The 22,980-nt window shown below is 45.6% G+C and overlaps 1 protein-coding gene and 1 pseudogene across 7 annotated transcripts; both read right to left on the bottom strand.

Annotated features, from left to right (window-relative positions):
* Window positions 1-301: 301 nt before the first annotated feature.
* TGIF1 (TGFB induced factor homeobox 1) lies at window positions 302-10,986 on the bottom strand. Of its 7 annotated transcripts, none has more exons than XM_023228422.1 (5): window positions 9,045-9,974; window positions 8,631-8,822; window positions 8,196-8,379; window positions 2,128-2,354; window positions 302-1,344 (listed from the first exon to the last, which is right to left on the bottom strand). In XM_023228422.1, exons 1-5 carry the CDS (start codon window positions 9,273-9,275, stop codon window positions 769-771), a joined length of 1,410 nt encoding a protein of 469 aa, XP_023084190.1. In that variant the 5' UTR covers window positions 9,276-9,974; the 3' UTR covers window positions 302-768. The 7 variants fall into 7 exon arrangements, with proteins under 7 accessions (XP_023084190.1, XP_023084195.1, XP_023084191.1 ...); XM_023228427.1 differs by having other exon boundaries at window positions 8,631-8,859; window positions 9,045-9,157; XM_023228423.1 differs by lacking the exon at window positions 8,631-8,822.
* LOC111553544 lies at window positions 5,461-6,941 on the bottom strand (annotated as a pseudogene).
* Window positions 10,987-22,980: the final 11,994 nt, after the last annotated feature.

Below are 22,980 nucleotides of genomic sequence, written 5' to 3'. Positions count from 1 at the left end.
AAACTACGCAGGACAGATCAGTAAGGGATTTACAGTGGCTAGCTAAACACTGAAATGATTCATTTCAATTTGCCATGCAGTTTAAGTAAAGCTCTAAGGGCCTGCTATGCCTCCTATCAAGAGTAAATATCACACATCCTGTTTATGCAAACTGGCTTGTTGTCCACAGGTTTTCAAAGAGCTGTTGACACCCCCTAACACTGCACCCTACCCCCCTCAGCTTCCTGCTCACTGGGGTGCTATATTCCTCCTCATTTTTAAGAAGCGTCTCCCTCAACAGAAATACTCTGAATTACAACAATTTTTAAAGAAAATACTTTATTGTCATGAAAAAAAGGCATCAATCAACTAGATTCATACTTGTTTGAAAAAAAATGGAAAATGTATTAATTAGACAGTATGTGGGCATCCTGTTCCACATGGGAATGAGAAGATGCTATAGGTTCTCTAAGTATTGCACAGTCTGAAAAAATAACAAAAAAGGGGAGGAGAGGAAAAAAAAAATCACATGATATTGGGGACCTTCTCACATTATGAATAATCTACCAAGAAACATTTAAAAAAGAAAATCCTCTGTTTCTACAGTAGCTTTGAGTTTATAGTTCTTGGAATGACTGTATTCCATTGAAGACATCTCAGTAACAGGAAGCTGTTTTAGCAATCCCATGTGCAAATATTAATAAAAAATATATAAACTAATGCAATTTATCTCTTGCCTTCACCCCGGCAATCATGACATTTCTGAGAACTGTTTTGCTTGAAAATGGGTTAAGCTGTAAGTTTCGCCTGAAGCTCCATCTCTGCAGCCCGTTTGAGTGCAACATCCACTAGAAGCTGAAATCCACTAAAGTCCTGGTTGAGGTCCGGTGGAGTAGGGGGAGGAGTGTTGAAAAGACCACTCTGTGTATTTGTACTTGGTCCAGATTTACACGTGTCCTCTGGGTACATGAGAGAGGTGTCTGTAAAGTTGTTGGCCGCTATCTGCTGTATATCTGTGTTGTGTCCCACACCAACTGACTGGCAGAGAGAGAAAGGGACATCTTTCAATGTAGTCACAGTGGTATGGCAGATCACCGATGGACGAGCCAAAACTGATCCCGGGGATGACGGCTTAGGAGACAGTGGCCTCCCGAGCGTTGGGTTTGGCCCAGCTGTACAGGAATGAAAAGGGGTCTCCTCTAGAGCTGGCATGAAGTTTTTGATGCCCATCACGGACTCCACAGAGCTCGTTTCAGAAATCTTGGCCCCACGGCGGGAAATTGTGAACTGATTTGGATCTTTGCCATCCTTTCTCAGCATGTCAGGGAGGAGCCTGCGGCGGGCGTTGATGAACCAGTTACAGACCTGAAATCATATCGGTACGCTTTAACACTTGACTCATTCACTCAGCCAACGGGTTCTGAGAACGTCTATGGGGTACCTAATTGATCTTGCTCTCTGTATTAAAGAAAGCATGAAAAGGCTTACCTGAACTCACAATGTTATTTCAAGGTATCTGAGCTCCGCCAAGAAAGCAAGCTATCTCCTGTCATAAACCTTCTAGTTTCTAATACACATTTCCTTCTTTGTCTCTTCATACTTAAACCTTTTCAGGATGAAGAAAAAGATATACAATCTCAAATGCTTAAAAATGATTTGAGAGAGAGGTTTACCTTTTAACTCTCCCCATTTTAACCTATCACCTACTGCCCCAACATTTCAGTTAATCAACTACAGGAACACCTCTCCTTATGAAAAGGGCCACTCCTCCCAGTAACTGATTTTTCCCAGTTCAAATGACTATGTCAACAGACAGAACAGGAATAACCTCACTGAAGTCGTCCTTGTTTAAATATCAAACCAGTTTCCTGGGCAATAGAGTAAGCTTTAACCTCCTTTTAATGTCTGTTGCATAAAGGAAGGTTCTTTTAGGCATTAAAGGAAATGTTATCTGACAGGTGACTGTCAAGTGTTTCTGTGTTCTCTAAATAGCTGGTTATTAGCTTTTAACACTATCAAGTCTACAATAAAAAGATATTCCTTCTGTCTTTGAGTGGAAAGGAGCTTAATGACTTGACACACAGGAATGCCATAAAATGACTTTGAAAATAAAAATGCATCTGTAAACCTCATGCTCTCTCTCTTTACCTGTAGTGTAGACAGGTGTGTTTGCTGGGACAGCAACGCTTTCTCCTGCTCGGAAGGATAGGCATTGTAGCGATGCTCATACAGCCAGTCCCGAAGAATCTGCACGGACTCCTTGGGGAGGTTGCCCCTTCTCCTTCTCTTGCCTGAGCCAGCGGATGAAGAAAGGTCCAAGGGAATGTCCATGCTGTCCTCATCCTCAGTCTCACTGCCAGATGCTGCAACAATACCTAGGAAAGGACAAAGGCCAGGTGTCCATTGCTTTATAAGCACAGCAACTACTGCAGAGCTCACTCAGGCTGAGCATTCAGTGTAACCATGCTTTCCCAACAACTGAGAGCCAGGGGAAGGAGCAGTGTTTTCTGTCCTGAATTCAGGGTACAAGTAAAAGTAATTTGACTAGCACCACACGGGAGGTTCTCAACCAAACGCGAGATGCCTTTTCTCGGCCGCTTTCCTCTAGGATTCATTAACTTCTCACATTCCTTTTGAATGCTGCTCAGAAAACTCTTTCGTCTAATCATTGGAGGAGGCAAACTGCGCCCAAATGAATAACCTGCCACATTTGAAACAGGAAGGGTGCTGTGGCAGTTGGAATGTGCCTACCAACCTTCCTTCTAAGATCAGTGCTAACTAGGAAAAGCAACCTAACCAGTATCTAAGGCACATTTAAAATGTTACTCTTCCTCCTTCCTCTACTGAAGGTTTGAAATAAAAGGCGGCACTTGCACATTTTTTTCCACAGATATAAGGAAGGAAAATTACATACGACACTGAACCCAGTTAGTATTCTAAAGGTAAAATACATGTTAAAATTTTCTGCTAACACCATGCACGGTCATTGCTTATTCACTGCTATCTACATTGATTCAAAGTTAGACGTCTACTTTAAATGGGCAGTACTAGTCACCTTTTATTAAATACAACCACTGATGTTTTCAGTTTCATCACACAAAAATATTTTTCTACTACTGGTACTTTGGTAAGGTCAAAAGATGCCTAATACTAAATGAATTAAAAATGTCTCCTAAATTTCAGTTACCGGTTTGATCTCAATCTAGAATAGAATACTACATATCAATAAGCAGAGTTTAGTCTTAAATGATTACATGACAAAGGAAACTGAATATGCAAGCCCCAGAGGAAGCTCTTTTGGCTGTAAGTACTTTAATCCTGCCAGAAATTTTAAGAATTCACAAGCCATAGAGAATATTTAAATCACAGACAGACTGGATTCAATAAAGCTTCAGACCTGGCCTTTACAGATATTTAAACATCATTCTGAACTTAAAAAAAAATTAAATAACAAACGCTATTAACTCCACCTTTCAAAAACTACAGCAGGCTACTCCGAATGACTAAAGAAATACATTCTTTTGCTTGTAGACAATCTAGAATCTTAAAAACAGAAATGAATTACAAACAATGGCATGCTTGAAACAAATCAGCACTTCTATATTAGGGGAAGTAATTAAAATAACAAAAAATGTAAAGGTATGCATTTTTAGCTTTGTATGCTTTCTTTCCTCTGTAGTATGTAATTTTGATTGAAAATATGACTTGACCTTAATTGAGCCAGTTCACCTTGACAGGAAATAAAAACGGAATATTCCTCTTAAGCTAAACACCATTTTTTTTTTAAAAGGAATTTTTCCCACCCTTGTAATTGACTCTGACTTGGTGACACATTTTTAGTTTTGGACTGCAGGGGGCAGAAGGTGCTGCACGGTATTCCTACAAAAGGCAGAACTCTCCAAAGACAAAGTAAAGCAAGTTCTAACAAAGAGGTGGATGATCTTGCAAATTCACTTTAGCTCGCGGCTTAATAAACAGCTACAAATAAACCGCACAAGAATCCTAAGTTTTAACTGCCGTGTATTTGATATTTCCCTCCCCTGATGATTTAAGTTTTTGAAGTTTTTTAAAAGTGCCCATTTAAAACTGAAACTACTTTCACTATTGACGAGATGAGACTTTCAAACCCATATTGAAATTTGGGTGAAGAACTATTAATGAAAAAGCTTAAAGATATTACAGCTGAGTTCCTGTCTCACATTGGCTTTGATAATTAAAGAAATCGAACTTTTAAAAAAACGTGTCAAGTTAATTAAATGACTAAAGCAAATCTGAATACAGCAATTTGTTTAAACTCTCCAACATCTGAAAAGCCAGACATTCTTCTCAAGGCTATTATCTCCCTCCTTTTTTAATCTAGAAAAAGGGTGAAAATTTGCTCATTGAACAGTGAATTCCCAACTGTAAGTTGGTAATCACAGAGTTTGAAACAAAAAAAGCCCCTGAAGCCTGCCCTTTGATCTGCTCGCCTAGTTTGACAAGAAGGCTGATCTTTCAGAATAGGTTAGTGACACACAAAAGCAGGTTTCAGTTAAGCAACACCAAACTGCAGCGCGACTTTTCAGTTCATTTAAATAAATGAATGCCAGGCCTCTGGAACTCTTAACAACTATTTCCAATATGTGCACAAAAGCTGAAGTAACAGGAAGTTAAAACTTCAGTTCCTTGGCTATGCCAACTGATATTTCACTGCAGTAAAACCACGTTTGCTGCTGTCAGGACTGTTTTCATTAAAACTGTCCCTCCTGGTTGTGGCTCAGCTTGGAAAAACAAAAACTTTTTTCCTCCTTACTCATTTCCTATTGTAACAGCGCTTTTGAAAAGTTTCCCGGTTAAGACTTGTTTCCAAACGTGTTGATTTGCTTACACTTTAAAAAATGTGGGCGGGGGGGGGGGGGGGGGGGGGCAGAATCAGAAGTTTCTTTCACTCTATCCACATACAAGGAAATGTGTGGAAAGCCACAACATGGCCTGAGGATCCCACCGCTCTAAGCAGCGACCAACTTGTTCCTGCACTTTCTTTTTTCTTTTCTTTTCCTTTTTTTTTTTTTTGGAGACGGAGTTTCGCTCTTGTTGCCCAGACTGGAGTGCAAATGCCACAGCCTCGGCTCACCACAACCTCCGCCTCCCGGGTTCAAGCGATTCTCTTGCCTCAGCCTCCCGAATAGCTGGGATTACAGGCATGAACCACCACGCCCGGCTAATTTTGTGTTTTTAGTAGAGACGGAGTTTCTCCATGTTGCTCAGGCTGGTCTCGAACACCCGACCTCAGGTCATCTGCTCGCCTAGGTCTCCCTAAGTGCTGGGATTACAGGCATGAACCACCGCGCCCGGCCCTGCACTTTCTTTTCCGAGTAGGTCGGTAACATCATGGTGAGACAGGGAGGCAGGGAGACACTGGTTGTGAAGAGACTCCAGAAATAAGATCGATGGGAAAAGTCGAGGTGCACAGTTAGGAAAAAGCAAATTTAACCCAGCAAATTTCCTGACCAGAAGTCAGGCCGGGAGCAGTATCTCTTGAATGTAATCCCACAACTTTGGGAGGCCAAGGCGAGAGGACTTCTTTAGCCCAGGAGTTCGAGGCCAGCCTGGACAACATAGCCGGACCCGGTCTCCAGGATAAAAAGAAAAACAAAAAAAAACAGTATCTCCTTGGGAGAAGCAACAGGAATCGCACACCCAAGCCACCAAATCCAAGGTGTGGTTGGCGACCCCAGCCAAAGAGCAATCCCAAAGGAGGCATTCAACAGTTAAAAACTGGGAGCAAAAAGACTTAGTGGATTTTCCTTATCGATCCTTCTGATTGTTTTTAAGCCATTTTAGGAGGACTTTTGGCGTCACTCTCGGCTTTCTGGGAGGACACACTATTATCACAAACCAGTCTTACCAATCCACGGGCTCAGGAATGGAGCTGAAAGTGCACTTGTTTCAAGAGAACTTGAAAAGACTGTGGACTTTCATAAGACGGACAGTAAGGCGGGCCCGACTTCCTCAGGAGTCTTTCCAGAGCCCACGGGGAACGCTCCCCCCTCCCAGGTAGTTTTAGAGGAGAACTGCGGAGGAGCACCGGGAGAGGGAGGGGCCCAAGGAGGAAAAAGCAAGTAGCTTTTGTTCTTCAGAGTTCCTCAGCCTCAAGTGAAATAGGCCGGCGCTCATACTGCACGAGTTTGCATAAGCAAAGGAACTCCAGGTCCCAATAAACTAGAAATGAGGCCGTGAATCCCACGTTCTCAGGATCCTGCCCACCCCAGTCAGGGAAACCTAAAAAGGGAAAGAAACCCGGGTAACCTCGGCAGCCTCGGCTCCCCCGACGAGCCCTGAACCAGTCGCAAAGTTTCCCCTTCAGCCCGTCCCCTTTCGTTGTTTCCATGAGTCGGCGCCGGGGAGCTGGACCCTTTGCGCCCTGGGATGGGGACCGCGGAAGTTCCCACCGATGCGGCCGGCGGGGCCCAGCCTTGGTCCCCAGCTCCGGGCACAGGGCTCGCGGCTGTGGGAGGCGAGCCGCGGGAGGGGCAGGAGGACCCCGAGAGTGCAAAGGGGGTCGCCAGGGAGGACCAGGGCGTTGGGGGAAGGTAGGCGAAAGTGCCGCGGGAGAGTCGGGGGGGGACGCCAGGAAAGCCGTGGAAAAGGAGCACTGAGGATTCCCGAGGTGGGCGGGCGGGCCGTGGAAAGTCATCAGAGCCGCCCCCGCCAGAGCCCGAACAATGCGGGGAGCCCACCCCGGCGGAAGCCCGGCTCTGCGCTAGAATCATCCTTGAAACAGAGGCCTCACTTATTCCGGGGAGGCCACCACAACAGACAGCGCGTCTCCCTAGACCTGTCAGTCCCCCCAGGGGTCGGCACGGCTTTCACTGGGCGTCTCGTCTCGGACGCTCCCCGCGCGTTTTCTCCCAGAGCCAATTCCCTGTCCCGAGTCCGCCCTCCGTATCGCGGGGAAGGGTCCTTAGGGTGTTCTACCGCCAACGACTACCAGTTCATCCGAGTTTCATGTTTAATTTCACTCTCGCTGGAAAAGCCTGGCGGCAGAGGGAAGCTCCGCGCGTTTCAGGGCCTCCCACAGAAACGCTGCCGAAGGAACCCCGCTGGCCTTGCGGCTGGCCCTCAGGAACGCCCCCCAGCGGGCTGGGTCTGAAAGAATGCGGAGTTCTAAACTCCAGGCGGCTCCCGAGCATGCGCAGTAGCGCCGCCCCGCCCGTCCGCTTCGCGAGCGATTAACTTATGTTTTGAACCACTCCACATAAATCACAACAGAAACGCCACCTCCAGCCCACGGCGGAACACTCGGGGGACCTCCCAACCAGGGACTCAAAAGTTAACTTCAAAAGGGACTTCACATTCTTTGACCTTTCGGGGTGTTGTGTGTGCTTTCTTCCCCCGCCGGCCTCCCCCCTCCGGTGTATTTTGTTTTTAAACCAAACTGACGGCAAGTTTTAGTTGTAAAGCTTCCAGAACGCTTCGTGGAAACAATGACAGCCTTGCTCTTTGCACTTACAACCAAGCCTGCTTGTCACATTTGGACACATTTTGACTGCATGCCGCTTGAAGCTGCTGGCCCTGGGTCCTAACTCTAACTCCTGCCCCAAAATTCATCGTGGGAAAACTTTTAGAGACTGGGAATTTGTAAAAGTCTGGCTTTCCAGAGATGCTTACACCAGAGGGCGATGAGGGGGTCCAGAATCGCATTCTTTGGATCGTAAAAACACCACATCCCTAAAGAACACTGCTAGGGCCCGGCTGGGAGTAGGGGGGCGGCGGGGGCGGGGGAGTGGAACTTTCAGACAAAGGCGCGGCGGTCCAGCGGCCCCGGCCGCCTCGGGTCCGGATCGGGAAAAACGAGGTGGTGGGTCCTCCCTACTCGGACCCCATATCCCCAGCACGCGAGAAAGAGCGAGAAGCCACGCGGCGGCTGGGCCGAGCGTGGGGTGTCGGCGGAGACAATGAAACTTGCAGGCGCACAAACAAGGCACTGAGCGTGTTTCTTGACAACGTGCCAACAGCGTGGAGAGGCTCGCCCCACAACAGCCCCTCGTGTTGTGTCTAGCAGGAAAACAGCCGCTGCCGTTTCAGACGCTGCCTCAACAAAGAGCACGGCCGCCGCTCCAGCATGAGAGCCCCTGGGCGGAAAAGTCCACCAAGTGGCTCCGCGCGGCGCGGCCCGGCCAGCACGTTTCCCCGGACTCGCGTCTCCCGGTGCGCGCAGCCCGCGGCCGCCTTACCTTTCTTGCCTTTCATTCTGGATCTCCCCTCCCAGCGCGAGGCAAGGCTGGGGTCTGGAGGGTCCAGGAACGGTAACACAGGGGACAAGCGAACGTCTCCTTCACAGCCGACTCTCCCGTAACTTGTAGGACGTGCTCCAGCCGTTATTGCTAAACAGGGCGCTCTGATCCCAGGCGTCCGCTCCTTGGGTGGAATTCAAGTGACACTTGGGCTTCCTCCCGCCGGGATCTTCTGGCAGCCGGCCGGGGGCTCTCCCTCGCCCAACTCTCTCCCCTCCCCTCTCCGCTCCTTTGTTCCCTGCTCCTGCTCGGCGCACCTCGGCGCTGTCAGAGTGAGAGAGGCGAGGAGGGAAGGTACAGGAGGTCCTGCCTCCGCCCCCAGCCGCCCGCCCCGTCCCCCTCCCGCCCCGCCGCTCCTCCGCCCCTCCCCCGCACCTTCCAGCCAGGAGGACTGGACCGAGCGCAGCGGCCGCTGTCACTCGTCCCTCGGGGGCGGCGGCGCGGACGCGGGGGGTGGCCGGGTTCAGAAACGCGATCCTTTCCGCTTGCCGCGCACTGACCGCCCGCATCCCTCGCCCGCCGGTGGGGGAACCAGCCGAGCGCCCCGGGTTTCTCCCTTGGGCCTTTCTTCCCGGGGCCGGCGAGGGTGCGTTTGGTTAGTAAACTGCAACAGATGGAAAAAAGGACACCTCCCTTCTTCCCTCCTCCACCCCAGGGAAGAAAAGCCTCCCCGTCTCGTTTTTGACAGCTGCCCCGAACTCCACTGTCCCTGCTCTAGCCGCACAGGACAGCCGCCTCTGATTCAAGGGGCGGGGCACAGGAGGAAAAGTATTCGAGACAAGAACCAACTTCTTCCAGAATGCGCGGCTGCCATTGACACGCGGGCGCGGCGCGGCGCACCCTTCTCCTCCCGGGGCTCTTCCTCCAGCAGCAACAGTGGGAGGTCGGCGTGGGTGGTGGTGGGGAATGATGAGACACAGCCTCAGCGAACGTCTGTTCCCCCGGGCTAAAGCTGCGAGTTCCGGACTGGATTGCAAGGCAGTTTCGAAATCTGACACGTTGCGGACAGACACTTGTCATGCTCACATGCTCTTTAAACGTCTCTGCCTGGTGGGGACGGCAGGGCGCGCACCCGCTTCGCCAAGACTCCGCCTGACACCCCGAGTCGCCGGACCCCGGCAACGGCCACTTTTATAGCTAAGAGGTGACCACGCTGTGGCTGCTCATCTGTTTCGGTCAACAGTGTCTGCTTTTAGGACTGGAACCCTCGTAGGGGATCCCTCCTCCCCTCCGGTATTTCAAACAGAAACTAGCCATTAAGTAAACACCCGTTCCTGTTGACTTATTTTGGTCCACATTAGGAGGGATCCAACAGGAGTTTCTTGATGAAATTGCCCTTTCAAAGACCAGATGCTGTTTGGCTGACCTTAAAGAAACGCATGCCCCCTCCTCTGGTTCTAGTTTTCGCGTGGTTACGTCCTGTTGTTTTGAAGCAAACGAACTGTCACATGCCACACAATGAGACTTCCCCCATCACTTTAAAAAAAAGAAAGTAAAACCCCAAACAAATAAGCCCAGCAGAGACAGCGCCCGGGTCTGCCTCCAGCCTGGGCTCTGTGCTGTTTTTGTTCGGTAACCTCGGTAGAGATCCCGGCAGAAGAAACTCTGTGGAAATAAGATTAAACCCGAGGAGTACTAAGACGGCCAAGGGATAACTAACTCCACTTTGGAGCGTCTGTTTTAGGATTATGCCGAAAATTAGAGCCAGGCTGCCACCCTCCCTCAAAAAAGAAAAAAAAAAAAAAAAAAAGACACCCCCGCTCCGAGAGTGCGTGGAGGCCAGAGTTTAAAAAGCCTGGGTGGTTTTTCCAATTACAGGACTTAAAATGAATCAACAGGGGAAAAAAGCGTCTCTCTAAGAAGGCAGCAACCTTACGATTTTTTTCTTCTGTGGTTTGCTGACTGCTCGGCACAGAAGAGAACACACATCTAAAACGGCTCGGGGGGAACGTGGTCCTGGGGAGAAGCCACCCGCCCGGACGCTGCCCTGCAACTGCCGGGAGCACAGTTCCTTCCCGGACCTGGCTGCAGATGAATCAGCTGCTGCGCCCGGTGCGGGACAGATGTGGCGCAGGGAGGGAGCCAGCGTCCCCGCCGCCCGTTAGAGGGCCGCCTAGCTATTTCATTTGAAGGTTTGTTTGTGGCTGGGATTGGTGGCTCATATCCGCTGGGGAGCCGGGAGCGGAGGGAGGAGAGACGCAGGGAGGAGGAGCCGGAGGGCGGGCGACGCTAAGACTCCGCGGCCTGAGTGGCAGGAGCCTCGTCTGGAACCGGGCGGTTACTGGGGAGACGCTTTGTTTGCTAACTTCGAAAGCGGCTTCGGCTGCCTCGGCCGCTTTCGAAGCCACTCCACAAAACACGCCTTCGGTCGGTTTAACCCTGCCTCCCTCCCCCGCCCGCTTTGGGCAGCTCGAGAGAAAACTGTTTCCCTCTTCCCCGTGGTTCTCCTTGGCCACGCGGTGGCTCTCATTATGTACACAAAGGTAGCTTTGCTTTCGTCCAAGTGGACTTGGCTAATAATGACTGCGATTCTCAGGCAACCGAGATGGAAACCGAGAATTGCAGAGGGTTTATAGCTTGAAAACAAACTTTCCCGGGGACGGGGGGAGGAGCGGAGACAATTAAAAGCCTCTTTCAAATTATGGGGAGGAAAAAACGGAGATGTGAACTCACCTTGGCTAGAAGTCAGGCTTGATCGGGCCAATGCACACCTTTTGCCCGAGCAAATCATATCGAAACAGTTATTAAAGCTGGCGAGGCACTCCAAAGAGAAACACTGGCACAATTCTGTGATGTAGCAAAAGCTCATAGCCCACCCGCCCCCGTAGATGCACCCCCACTGCCTCCCATCCCCCAACACTGATCCCAAACTTGTTGGGAGTTTTGAATTCTTGGTGCATTCTGGGAAGAAAGTGCTTCGGGTCAGTGCAACATAACAAAGAAAACAGCCTAAAAAAGTGGGATTCAGATACCAGCAATTGCTTAGGGTATTTGTTGACTCGTTTTTCTCGAGGTGGAAAAGCAAGTTTCAGTTCTAGCTCTGTTAGTCCCTTCCAGTCTCAGGGCCTTGCTATAAAAACGGATTCAATGACTTTTAAGATTCTTTCCAGTGTTTTTTTTAAAAAAAGGATATGGATTCAAATTTGCTACATATTCTTTGCTGATTCATATGAATGTTAGTTGAATTCGGAAATTGCTTGAGTAAAATTGAGGCGTTGCTTGGTGCTGGTGGAGGCTGCTGATAAACGTTTTTCACCATTATTTTTTTTCTTTCCAGACACACGTAGTTCCTTTTGGTGTCTTATCTTCTAAAGTTGCCTCAAGGCCAAACAAAGAAAGTTATTAAAAAGTTAAGTTACTTTTCACAGCCTGCAAACCCTTCAAAGGCAAGAACTCAAATAGAAACTTGGAAGGCAGATAAGCCAGAAAAGTGTACTAATAAATGCACTTAATATGATTATTTTTTGATGCCAGGTCCACCAAGTGAAGATTGGAGGATGTGTTTGTTTCTTCTACTCAACAACCATTGATGAAGCATGATTTCCATCAAGGACTGTGTTCTAGGTGGAGAAAGGGTGACTCACCCAGTCCATTGGATCTCTTTTACTTCCAGTCTCTGGAAGGCAGTATCTTTATAAAATATGCAGACAGCCAGGCTCTAAACACTGGACAAGAGGTCTGTAATCATCCAGTCACATCTCAGGTCAGAGGGTCTTGGACTGCTTAAGAAAGAGCTGACCATTGTCTTAAGAGCCTGGGGCTGGCTTAGAGCCATCTCGAGGTGATTTTATCAACCCCATCAGGATAATTCTCCTCGTCTTCCTTGCATGAATAATGTAACTGGTGCTACTACTTTTGTTTTTAGTCACTTTTCCTAGCCTGCACTTCCCTTCCCAGCCACCTTTCTCCTCTGTAGCCAAGTCATCACTTCTCTTTACCTAAATGAGTTTAAAGGCTGAGTGCTGTGGTTCACGCCTGTCATTCCAGCACTTTGGGAGGCTGAGGTGGGTGGATCACCAGAGGTCAGGAATTTGAGACCAGCCTGACCAATATGATGAAACTCCATCTCTACTAAAAATACAAAAAGTAGCTGGGCGTGGTGGTGTGCGACTGTAGTCGCAGCTACTTAGGAGGCTGAGACAGGAGGGTTCTTTGAACTTGGGAGACTGAGGTTGCAGTAAGCTGAGATCGTGCCATTGTACTCCAGCCTGGGTGACAGAGCAAGACTGTCTCAAAAACAAAAATAAAAACAAAAAAAAGGAAAGATAATTCCTTTAGCACAGGCTTCATTCTCCTTATTCTCAACATCTTGTGTCTACATTATTCTTTATAGTTTATGAAACACTTATTTAATCTCATTTCATGCCCAAACTAGTGATGTTAGTTATTTCTTTTAAAAGTCAGGATCACTTAACACATCCAAATACAACAAAGTTAAAAGGCATAAAACTGGGTACCAAACATAAATTATCTAAGTATAAATCAAGTGGTTTCTGGGAAATCCTGTCATTTCAGAAGGTCAGATGGATGTGGAGGGCAGAAACTGACCTCAGAGTATGCCAGGGACACCAGGGCCTCCTGAACACTGTGGGGGGTTGTGCTCTGAAACCTGCCTCCACTTCGACAATAAGCTCTCTTCCGGTCTGTCTACTTCTTTAAATTGCTTTTCTTCTCATTTTTTAACTACAAGAAAAGTTCTCAAAAATTCAAGCAAGAAAGAATATACTAAGTGAGACATGGCCGACCTGGTAACTGCCCCCTTCCATTCTTCATTTAGGTATTTGTATATTATGCACAGATGTAATGGGTTTTCCACTGTTATTTGTTCCCAAGTCCCTTCTGCCCGGGATGTTCCTTCACCGCTTGTTGCTTGTCTGACAGTTTCTCACCAGTCAAGGCTAGGCCTAAATGTTACTTCTTAGAGGAGTCTTCGCTGATCACCTGACCTAAATTAGGTAGCCCCACTGCCATCGTGTAGCTCAGGGGTTCTCAATCATAGCCCTATTGACATTTGGGGCTGGGTCATTCTTTCTTGTGGGGCTGTCCTGAGCATTGTAGGATATTTAGCAACATCCCTGGACACTAATCAGTGTGTGCCAGTAGCATCCTTCCCCCAAGTTGTGACAAACACAGATGTCTCCACATGTTGGCAGATGTTCCATGGGGATAGAAATGGGGGAGGGGGATCACCCCTGGTTCAGAACCACAAATCTAGCTCCATCCTTTATTTCTTCCATAACATCACAGTTTTCAATTATTTTGCTTATTTGACTGGTGGCTTGGTTTTTTCCCTCTGACCTCTCACTCAAATCTATGTTCATTATTAAATCTTTTTCAAATTTGTTTTTTTTTTCATTTAAAAAAAATTTTCATTATTAAATCTTTATGCACTTAAGTGAACCGAGATCACACCACTGCACTCAAGCCTGGGTGACAGAGCGAGACTCTGTCTCGAAAACAAAAACAAACAAAACCTTTATGCACTTAACACAGTGCCTAACACATCATAGGTACCCGATATTTATCAAATGAATAATGCATGAAAGTGAGACTATATGGGAGCTAAATGATAAGAACTTATGAACACAAAGAAGGAAACAGCAGACACTGGGGTTTACTTGAGTGGGGAGGGTGGGAGGAGGGAGAGGAGGAGAAATTTTGGGTACTGGACTTAACATCTGGATGATGAAATAATACGTACAACAAACCCTGTGACATGTTTTCTTATGTAACAAGCCTTCACATGTACCACCAAATGTAAATTCTCAGTTAAGAAACATTTTTTTAAAGACACTTAAAAAAAAATAAAAATAAATTTAAAAAGGGGGCTGGGCGCAGTGGCTCACGCCTGTAATCCCAGCACTTTGGGAGGCCGAGGCGGGCGGATCACGAGGTCAGGAGATCGAGACCATCCTAGCTAACACGGTGAAACCCCGTCTCTACTAAAAATACAAAAAATTAGCCAGGCGTGGTGGTGGGCGCCTGTAGTCCCAGCTACTGGGGAGGCTGAGGCAAGAGAATGGCATGAACCCAGGAGGCGGAGCTTGCAGTGAGCTGAGATCACGCCACTGCACTCCAGCCTGGGCGACACAGCGAGACTCTGTCTCAAAAAAAAAAAAAAAAAGTACTTATTATTATTATTTTCATATTATATAGGCTGGGCTTGGTGGTATACACCTGTAGTGCATAGAGTTAGAGCCTGCAAAGCCTGGAAATTTAAGGCTGCAGTGAGCTATATTGCACGACTGTTCTCCAGTCTGGGAGACAGAGCGAAACCCCATCTGAAAAACAAACAAACAAAAAAACCCGTATTATTATCCCCATCTTACAGATGAAGAAGTTGAAGTCTGTGGGACTTAATTAATTTATCCTGCCAGTATAACCCGTGGACCAATAATCTAAACAGTACTAATATTCTGCCATTTGCTTTTTCATTTATTTTCTTAGTAATGAGCATTTAATTGTTTCCAATGTGTAACTCAGCACAAAGAGATAGTGCAATTACATTTGAAATATTTAACAATTGATAGAATATGCGCATCAACCAATTAGAAGAGCCCCTTCTGATTGTGTACTGGGGCATACTGATAATGAACCAGCTGGGCCCAGCAGAATGTTAGTTTGTATGCAGATCTTTTGGGGCTTCTGTAAGCGTATCTGTATGAGTCTCTGGGAGGTGGAATAGTTGCATCAAAATGTGTTTCATTCAGAATTTTGACAGATATTGCCAAACTGCCTCCAAATGATCTTCCCTATTTAAAATCTCACCAAAGTTATGTGAGATCTCTTTCTGTGTGCCCTCACTAACACTGAATATTATTAATCAATTTCCTATTTGTCTATCTTCCAGGTAAGCAAATGGAACATAATGTTTTTATTGTTCACATTTCTTTGAGAGGGTGAGCCCATTTTTGTGTAGGTATTAGTCATTTTTATTTCTTCTTCTTGCTTATTCATAACATTAGTTTTTAAAGACTTTTTATTTCTTTAATAAAAGTAGAGATGCAGTCTCACTATATTGCCCAGGCTGGTCTTGAACTCCTTGGCTTCAAGGAATCCTCCCACCTCAGTCTCCCAAAGTGCTTGGATTACAAGTTGAGCCACTGCACAATCCTGTTCGTAACTTTTGCCAAATTTTCTATTGTATTGGTTTTTTTTGTGTCTGTTCTTTTTTCTTTTCTTTTTAAAATGATAAGAGACAGCCTGTTTTTGTACTAGCTTAAAAGCTCATCTGACAAAGAGCAAAAAGCAGTGAACTAATATTATGAATGCAAGAAGGCAATGTGTCCCCATTTGTTTTAAAAAATCTTTGTTTGGACTAAGTACTATATTTATAAATACAAATGTATAATAAAAGACCTTCAGAATACTGCACCAGTTTTTAACTTATTCCTTTTCTTTCCATTAAAGGGTTAATTCATCCATGTTTCCATTTATCACAGTTACTTCTTCCCAAAGCTCTGGCATAGCCATTTATAATAGCAATAAAATGATGAAACATCTAGGAATAAAACTGACAAGAAATTTGTGCAAGTTTTATGAAGAAAACTTGAAAACCCCACTGAAAGACATACAGGAAGACAAGTAAAATAAAAGACAACTTATTCTTTCTAGCCAGATCCAATAGTGAAAGTTATGTGAAGATGTTTATTCTCCCCAAATCAATCTTTAAATTCAAAGTAATTTTCATTAAAATACCAACAGGGCTTTCTTTTTCTTTTTAATTGATGAAACAATGGCACAGTTCATTGAAATTAAAACCTCACAGCAGCTGGGGAAATTCTGAAAGAGAAGCGCTCGTGTAGGGGGAGAGCTGGCTGGGGAAGCCTTCCAAAATTTAAAGCATATTTTGAAGTTTATAATTTAAATGTAAAAGTTTTATGCTGGAGAAATAATAAAGAGGAAACAATAAGGAGACAGATTAGAATATAATGGGGATTTAGATTTTGGCAAAGGTGGCTATTCTTTTTTTTTTTTTTTTTTTTTTTTTTTTGAGACGGAGTCTCGCCCTGTGGCCCAGGCTGGAGTGCAGTGGCCCGATCTCAGCTCACTGCAAGCTCCGCCTCCCGGGTTCCCGCCATTCTCCTGCCTCAGCCTCCCGAGTAGCTGGGACTACAGGCGCCCTCAACCTCGCCCGGCTAGTTTTTTGTATTTTTAGTAGAGACGGGGTTTCACCGAGTTAGCCAGGATGGTCTCGATCTCCTGACCTCGTGATCCGCCCGTCTCGGCCTCCCAAAGTGCTGAGATTACAGGCGTGAGCCACCGCGCCCGGCCAAAGGTGGCTTTTCATATCAGGGATAAATTGAGTTGGGATAATTGACTACCTTTGGTTAAAAAAAATAAAACTAACTCTTCATTTCTTTTTTTTGAGACGAAGTCTCGCTCTGTCGCTCAGGCTGGAGTGCAGTGGCCGGATCTCAGCTCACTGCAAGCTCCGCCTCCCGGGTTCACGCCATTCTCCTGCCTCAGCCTCCGGAGTAGCTGGGACTACGGGCGCCCGCCACCTCGTCCGGCTAGCTTTGTGTATTTTTTTTTTTTAGTACAGACGGGGTTTCACCGGGTTAGCCAGGATGGTCTCGATTACCTGACCTCATAATCCACCCATCTCGGCCTCCCAAAGTCCTGGAATTACAGGCTTGAGCCACAGCGCCCGGCCGGCCCTAACTCTTCATTTCACTCGCTTAACGTAAGTACAATTCATCTGAATGAAAGATTGAAATGTAAAAGTAATTTAAAATGCACCTATGTATATTCTAGAATAGTGGTTCTCAAAGCAGGGTGTGTGTGTGTGGCAATTTTCCCTTCCAGTGAACATTTGACAATGTCTGGAGACGGTGACTGCAATTGGAGAGGAGGTGTTGCTGCTGGCATCTAGTGGATAGAGGCCAGGGATGCTGCTCAACATTCTACCACACACACCACAGCCCCTACAACAAGAATTCTCCTGTTCAAAATGTCAGTAGAGCCAAGGGTGAAACACAGGCTTCTAGAAGAAAGCATGAGTCAATATATGATCTTGGAGTGGAGAAGGCCTTTCTAATCAGAGCACAAAATCAAGAAATGATAAGAGATAAAAATGTTTATAAGTATTTTGTTTCTTAGAATTTATGTTTAAGGAAAAATTGTATAAAATTTTCAAAAGCTAAGAAACTTGGAAAAATAGTTGTAGCACATGTCAGGCACAAGCCCAATTGACTTAATTCATGAAGGGTTTATACAAACCACAGGAAAGAAAAACTCTGTGTTTAGAAAGTTGGACAGCCTGTAGATTCGTATTTTACCTAAAAACGAATCCAGATAACCAAAAAACATGGTGCGGGGGTCGGAGGCGGGGACATGAAAACTGTTTTGCTGTCAATGCAACAATAAAGTAAATCAGATTGAATTGATATGGAAAGATTATTAATAGATGTTAAGTTGTTTTATTTAAAAGCAAGGTATAGAGCTCTACAATATTATCCCTTTCGCAACAAACTTTTGTATGCCTGTATTTTTCTGGAATTATAAGTGTAGAAAGAGAAACAGTTACTACCTTTGGGTGATATAAGGTTGGAGAGGAAGACACCAGCCCATTCTTAGACTGACTCGGGGAGCCTACATGGTCATTTTTAACGACTAAATAGCAGTCTGTTGAAACTATGGATACAATTTATGTACTAGTGCCCAATTATTGGACATTTAGGTTTGGTTCTCATTTGTGGTAAAGGAGATTTTCACAAATCTTGTATGAAAAACTGAGCAGGGATCTGAAATGGGACACAGTTGTATTTAGAGTGGGGAAGGCCTTTCTAATTGGGGTAGAAAGGGGTAAGTTGAAGTCTGTCTCTGGAGTCCCAGAGCCATTGGTGGTTAATCATTAGCAAATGTGAATAACCCCTAATGACACTCTGGGAGCCAATTATTCATTGTCTTTTACAAGAAATAAGAACAAATACTGTCAAACCATTTGCCAATCCAAATGGCTTTGGATTTGGATGACCAAATCCGCAAAACTGGAAATGTTAATCCTGATGCAGGTAATCTTTTTTTTTTTTTTTTTTTTTTTTTTTGAGAAAGAGTCTTGCTCTGTCACCCAGGCTGGAGTGCGGTGGTGTTATATCGGCTCACTTGCAACCTCTGCCTCCCAGGTTCAAACGATTCTCCTGCCTCAGCCTCCCAAGTAGCTAGGAATACAGGCATGCACCACCATGCCTGGCTAATTTTTGTATTTTTAGTAGACACCGGGTTTTGCCATGTTGACCAGGCTGGTCTCGAACTTCTGACCTCAAGTGATCTGTTCTCCTCGGCCTTCCAAAGTGCGGGACTACAGACCTGAGCCACCACGCCTGGCCGCAGGTAATTCTTATAGAAGATTTGGCCAACCATTACAACATGGTAAAATAGGGCAAGATGCTTTTTTTCCCAAATGAACTTTATGCTATCAATGTATGGATGATGTCAGCACATCCCTTGAAAGACAGGAAACATTTAAGTAAAAGCTTTCCAATCTAGTGGCGTATTTATAAATGAGGGCAATCTATTATCTCCCAAAGTGTTTATCATGTTGCCAGAGAAAGTCAGGCAAAAGCCAATACAATTGTTCCATATGGCCCGGCGCGGTGGCTCACGCCTGTAATCCCAGCAATTTGGGAGGCCAAGGTGGGTGTATCACGAGGTCAGGAGATCAAGACCATCCTGGCTAACGCGGTGAAATCCCGTCTCTACTAAAAATACAAAAATTAGCTGGATGTGGTGGTGGCGAGCACCTGTAGTCCCAGCTACTCCGGAGGCTGAGGCAGGAGAATAGCGTCAACCCGGGAGGCGGAGCTTGCAGTGGGCCGAGATCACATCACTGCACTCCAACCTGGGTGACAGAGCAAGACTCTGTCTCAAAAAAAAAAAAAAAAAAAAGTTCTTCCATACTACCTTAGAAGGGAGGAAAACTTACTCATTTCCAAGTGATTTGCATAAACTTTATGTTTAAAACTTAAGGCTGAGTACAGTGGCTTATACCTGTAATCCCAGTACTTTGGGAGGCCAGAGGTCAAGAGTTTGAGACCAGCCTGGGCAACATTGCAAGACTCCAATCTCTATAAAAACTAAAAATTAGCTGGGCATAGTGGCACACGCCTGTAGTTCCTGCAACTTGCGAGGCTGAGGCAGGAGGATTGCTTCACTCCAAGAGTTCGAGGCTACAGTGAGCGGAGATCACACCACTGCACTCCAGCCTGGGTAATAGAGCAAGACCCTGTATCAAAAAAAAAAAAAAAGATAAATAAATGAAATATTTTTTAAAGCCTTAGATATTTTTTATTTTATTTTTGCAACCCTATTTGGAAGCTTTCCTTAGCAACATGTGTTTTACAGAGTAGTTTAGTAGAGCTCCTCTTCAAGGGTGAAATACATGTCTAAATCAGTACTTTTTTTTTTTTTTGAGACAGGGTCTTCCTCTGTTCCCCAGGCTGGAGTGCAGTGGTGTGATCTTGGCTCACTGCAACCTCTGCCTTCCCGGCCCAGGTGATTCTCTCACCTCAGCTTCCCTAACAGCTGGGACTGAAGGTGCCCACCACAATGCCTGGCTGATTTTTATTATTTTTTTTAAAGCCGGGTTTCACTACATTGCCCAGTCTGGTCTTGAACTCCTGGGCTCAATCGATCCGCCCACCTCAGCTTCCCCAAGTGCTGGGATTACAGACATGAGCTGTCACGCCCGGCCCAGTTCATATTTTTCTTTCTCCTTTCCCTGAGAGAGGCAACAATTCACACATGTCTACTAGTCCTGAATAAATTTTATTAAAAAAAAAATCTTTAGGGCTGGGCGCCATGGCTCATGCCTGTAATCCCAGCACTTTGGGAGGCTGAGGTGGGCAGATCACCTGAGGTTGGGAGTTCAAGACCAGTCTTACCAAAATGGAGAAATCCTGTCTCTACTAAAAATACAAAATTAGCCAGGCATGGTGGCGCATGCCTGTAATCCCAGCTACTCGGGTGCTGAGGCAGGAGAATTGCTTGAACCCGGGAGGTGGAGGTTGCGGAGAGCCGAGATCTGCCACTGCACTCCAGCCTGGGCGATAGACCAAGACTCCGTCTCAGAGAAAAAAAAAAAAAAAAAATTAAAATAGCGAGGTGACTTCAGAAACAAGGACTCTGTTGTGTCCACAGTGTTTTTGTTTGTTTTGCTTTTTAAACTTTTGATTATGGAAAATTTTAAATATATCCAACAGTGAGGAGATCCTAGTGTAATAAATCTCCACAGAACCATCACTCAGCTTCAACAATGACCCCTCTGGTGTTGCCTTCTCCCTTACACACTTCCTCTTCACCTATACTACTTTAAAGCAAATTCCAGACATCATACGTCTTCTGGATAAGCTCTCATAGTGAATGATCTGGCTTTCCTGATCAGTAACTCCTTATTCTTCAGTCTAAATGACTTGTTTACTAATGGGGCCAAGTAGTCCCAGAATTATGCTCTATTGTCTTTTTCTTTCTAGCTATGTATATTCCTTTTTTTTTTTTTTCTTTTTTTTTTTGAGACGGAGTCTCGCTCTGTCACCCAGGCTGGAGTGCCGTGGCCGGATCTCAGCTCACTGCAAGCTCCCCCTCCCGGGTTTACGCCATTCTCCTGCCTCAGCCTCCCGAGTAGCTGGGACTACAGGCGCCCGCCACCTCGCCCAGCTAGTTTTTTGTATTTTTTAGTAGAGACGGGGTTTCACTGTATTAGCCAGGATGGTCTCGATCTCCTGACCTCGTGATCCACCCGTCTCGGCCTCCCAAAGTGCTGGGATTACAGGCTTGAGCCACCGCGCCCGGCGATATGTATATTCCTATGTTTATACAATTTCTTCTTGCCAGAAAGAACAATTCCATTGTCTCTTCAGATGGAACTTTAATGCTTTTGGTTCTACTAGCTTATTTCAGACCAATGACAGAGGGAAAACTTCTCTTTTGGACAGCTCTACTCTCAAATATTTATTTCCACTTCTGTTTGCACTGGTCAGACTACATGTCTTGATTTTTTTGGTTCAGGAAACATGTTCACCAAATCAGTATCTCACTTTGAGATCTCCAGGAAGATTGTTTTACTTTATTGACTAGACAAAATTAATTTTTAGAAAAAATAATGGCTAATGATTTCCTTCACGTGTGTGTGTGTGTGTGTATGAAATGATGGGAATGGAAGATGGGGGAATGAAGTCTGGAACGATTTGATACATCCAACATGGAGCTGTTTTTAGCCAGCACATCCAGATGGTGACATAGAAACACAAACAGCCACATTACAAAGTTTTAAAAACGTAAGATTCTGACCTTTAGGTTTGAAAAAAGTAGGACAATTTCAGGTAACTCATCTGAATGCTTGTCTCCCTCCCTCCCCTCCTCTCTCTTCTCCCATCTCTCATAACTCTCACACACAGGACCCCTCAATGGAAGTCACACATCTGTAACTTGTGACTAAATATTTTTTGCTTCACAAGAATCCCATTTGGTTTTAAAAACTAAACCAACTTTTTCAAAAGCAAGGTCTAGATTGCTTGACTTAGGTTCACTTTGCTTTCAACTAATAAAATGATATATTGATTCTATCAGCTTCTTTATGGAAAAAAAATACAACAACCACCTACACTAACTTCTATTTAATTAGTCACTTGTCACTTTTTTTTTTTTTTGAGATGGAGTTTCACTCTTGTCGCCCGGGCTGGAGTGCAATGGCGTGATCTTGGCTCACTGCAACCTCCGCCTCCTGGGTTCAAGCGGTTCTCCTACCTCAGTCTCCCAGGTGGCTGGGATTACAAGCGTGCACCACCACACCTGGCTAATTTTTGTATTTTTAGTAGAGATGGGGTTTCACCATGTGGGCCAGGCTGGTCTCGAACTCCTGGCCTCAAGTGATCTGCCCACCTTGGCCTGGGATTACAGGCGTGAGCCACCGTGCCTGGCCACTTGTCACTTCTTGTCTGATCACAAAGTGCATTTTCCAAAGGGATTAGTGATTCTTTTTTTTTTTTTTTTTTGAGTCTTGCTCTGTCGCCCGGGCTGGAGTGCTGTGGCCGGATCTCAGCTCACTGCAAGCTCCGCCTCCCGGGTTTACGCCATTCTCCTGCCTCAGCCTCCCAAGTAGCTGGGACTACAGGCGCCCGCCACCTCGCCCGGCTAGTTTTTTGTATTTTTAGTAGAGACGGGGTTTCACCGTGTTAGCCAGGATGGTCTTGATCTCCTGACCTCGTGATCCGCCCGTCTCGGCCTCCCAAAGTGCTGGGATTACAGGCTTCAGCCACCGCGCCCGGCCGGATTAGTGATTCTATAACCATATGCGCTTTGCCTTCTGTCATCATTTTGCTGAGTTTCCAAGAAGCATTTCTTTGAACCACCACTCCCAGCCAGAAATACAAGCCCTTCCGTGTAGCTTTGAAATACAATTAACAAATAACCTGTTTTTCACACTAAAATTACTGTTTAGAAAAAAGCTTTCTTTCTAATATAGCTTCAATATACACTTTCTGGTTCCATTTCTCCCTCAACCACTCCCAAAATATATCACTTATTATTTTGCAAATGGTAATCACTGAAAATGCAAAATAAATTTAAGTCCAGGAAAAAAATAACATAAATTATGTATTGTTGGACTTCAAGATAGGTAAAGATTTAATTAATTTACTGCTAGGAAAAAATCCTTATCTAGTAACAGGTGGCTTAAGCTAGAAACAAGAAAACATATACTGGAATGGGACGTTTATACTCATTC

The sequence above is a fragment of the Piliocolobus tephrosceles genome, chromosome 18 (genome assembly GCF_002776525.5).
Source record: "Piliocolobus tephrosceles isolate RC106 chromosome 18, ASM277652v3, whole genome shotgun sequence".
NCBI classification, from domain to species: Eukaryota; Metazoa; Chordata; class Mammalia; order Primates; family Cercopithecidae; genus Piliocolobus; species Piliocolobus tephrosceles.
Note: the sequence above shows the minus strand (reverse complement) of the source record. Positions and strands in the feature narration are given on the sequence as shown.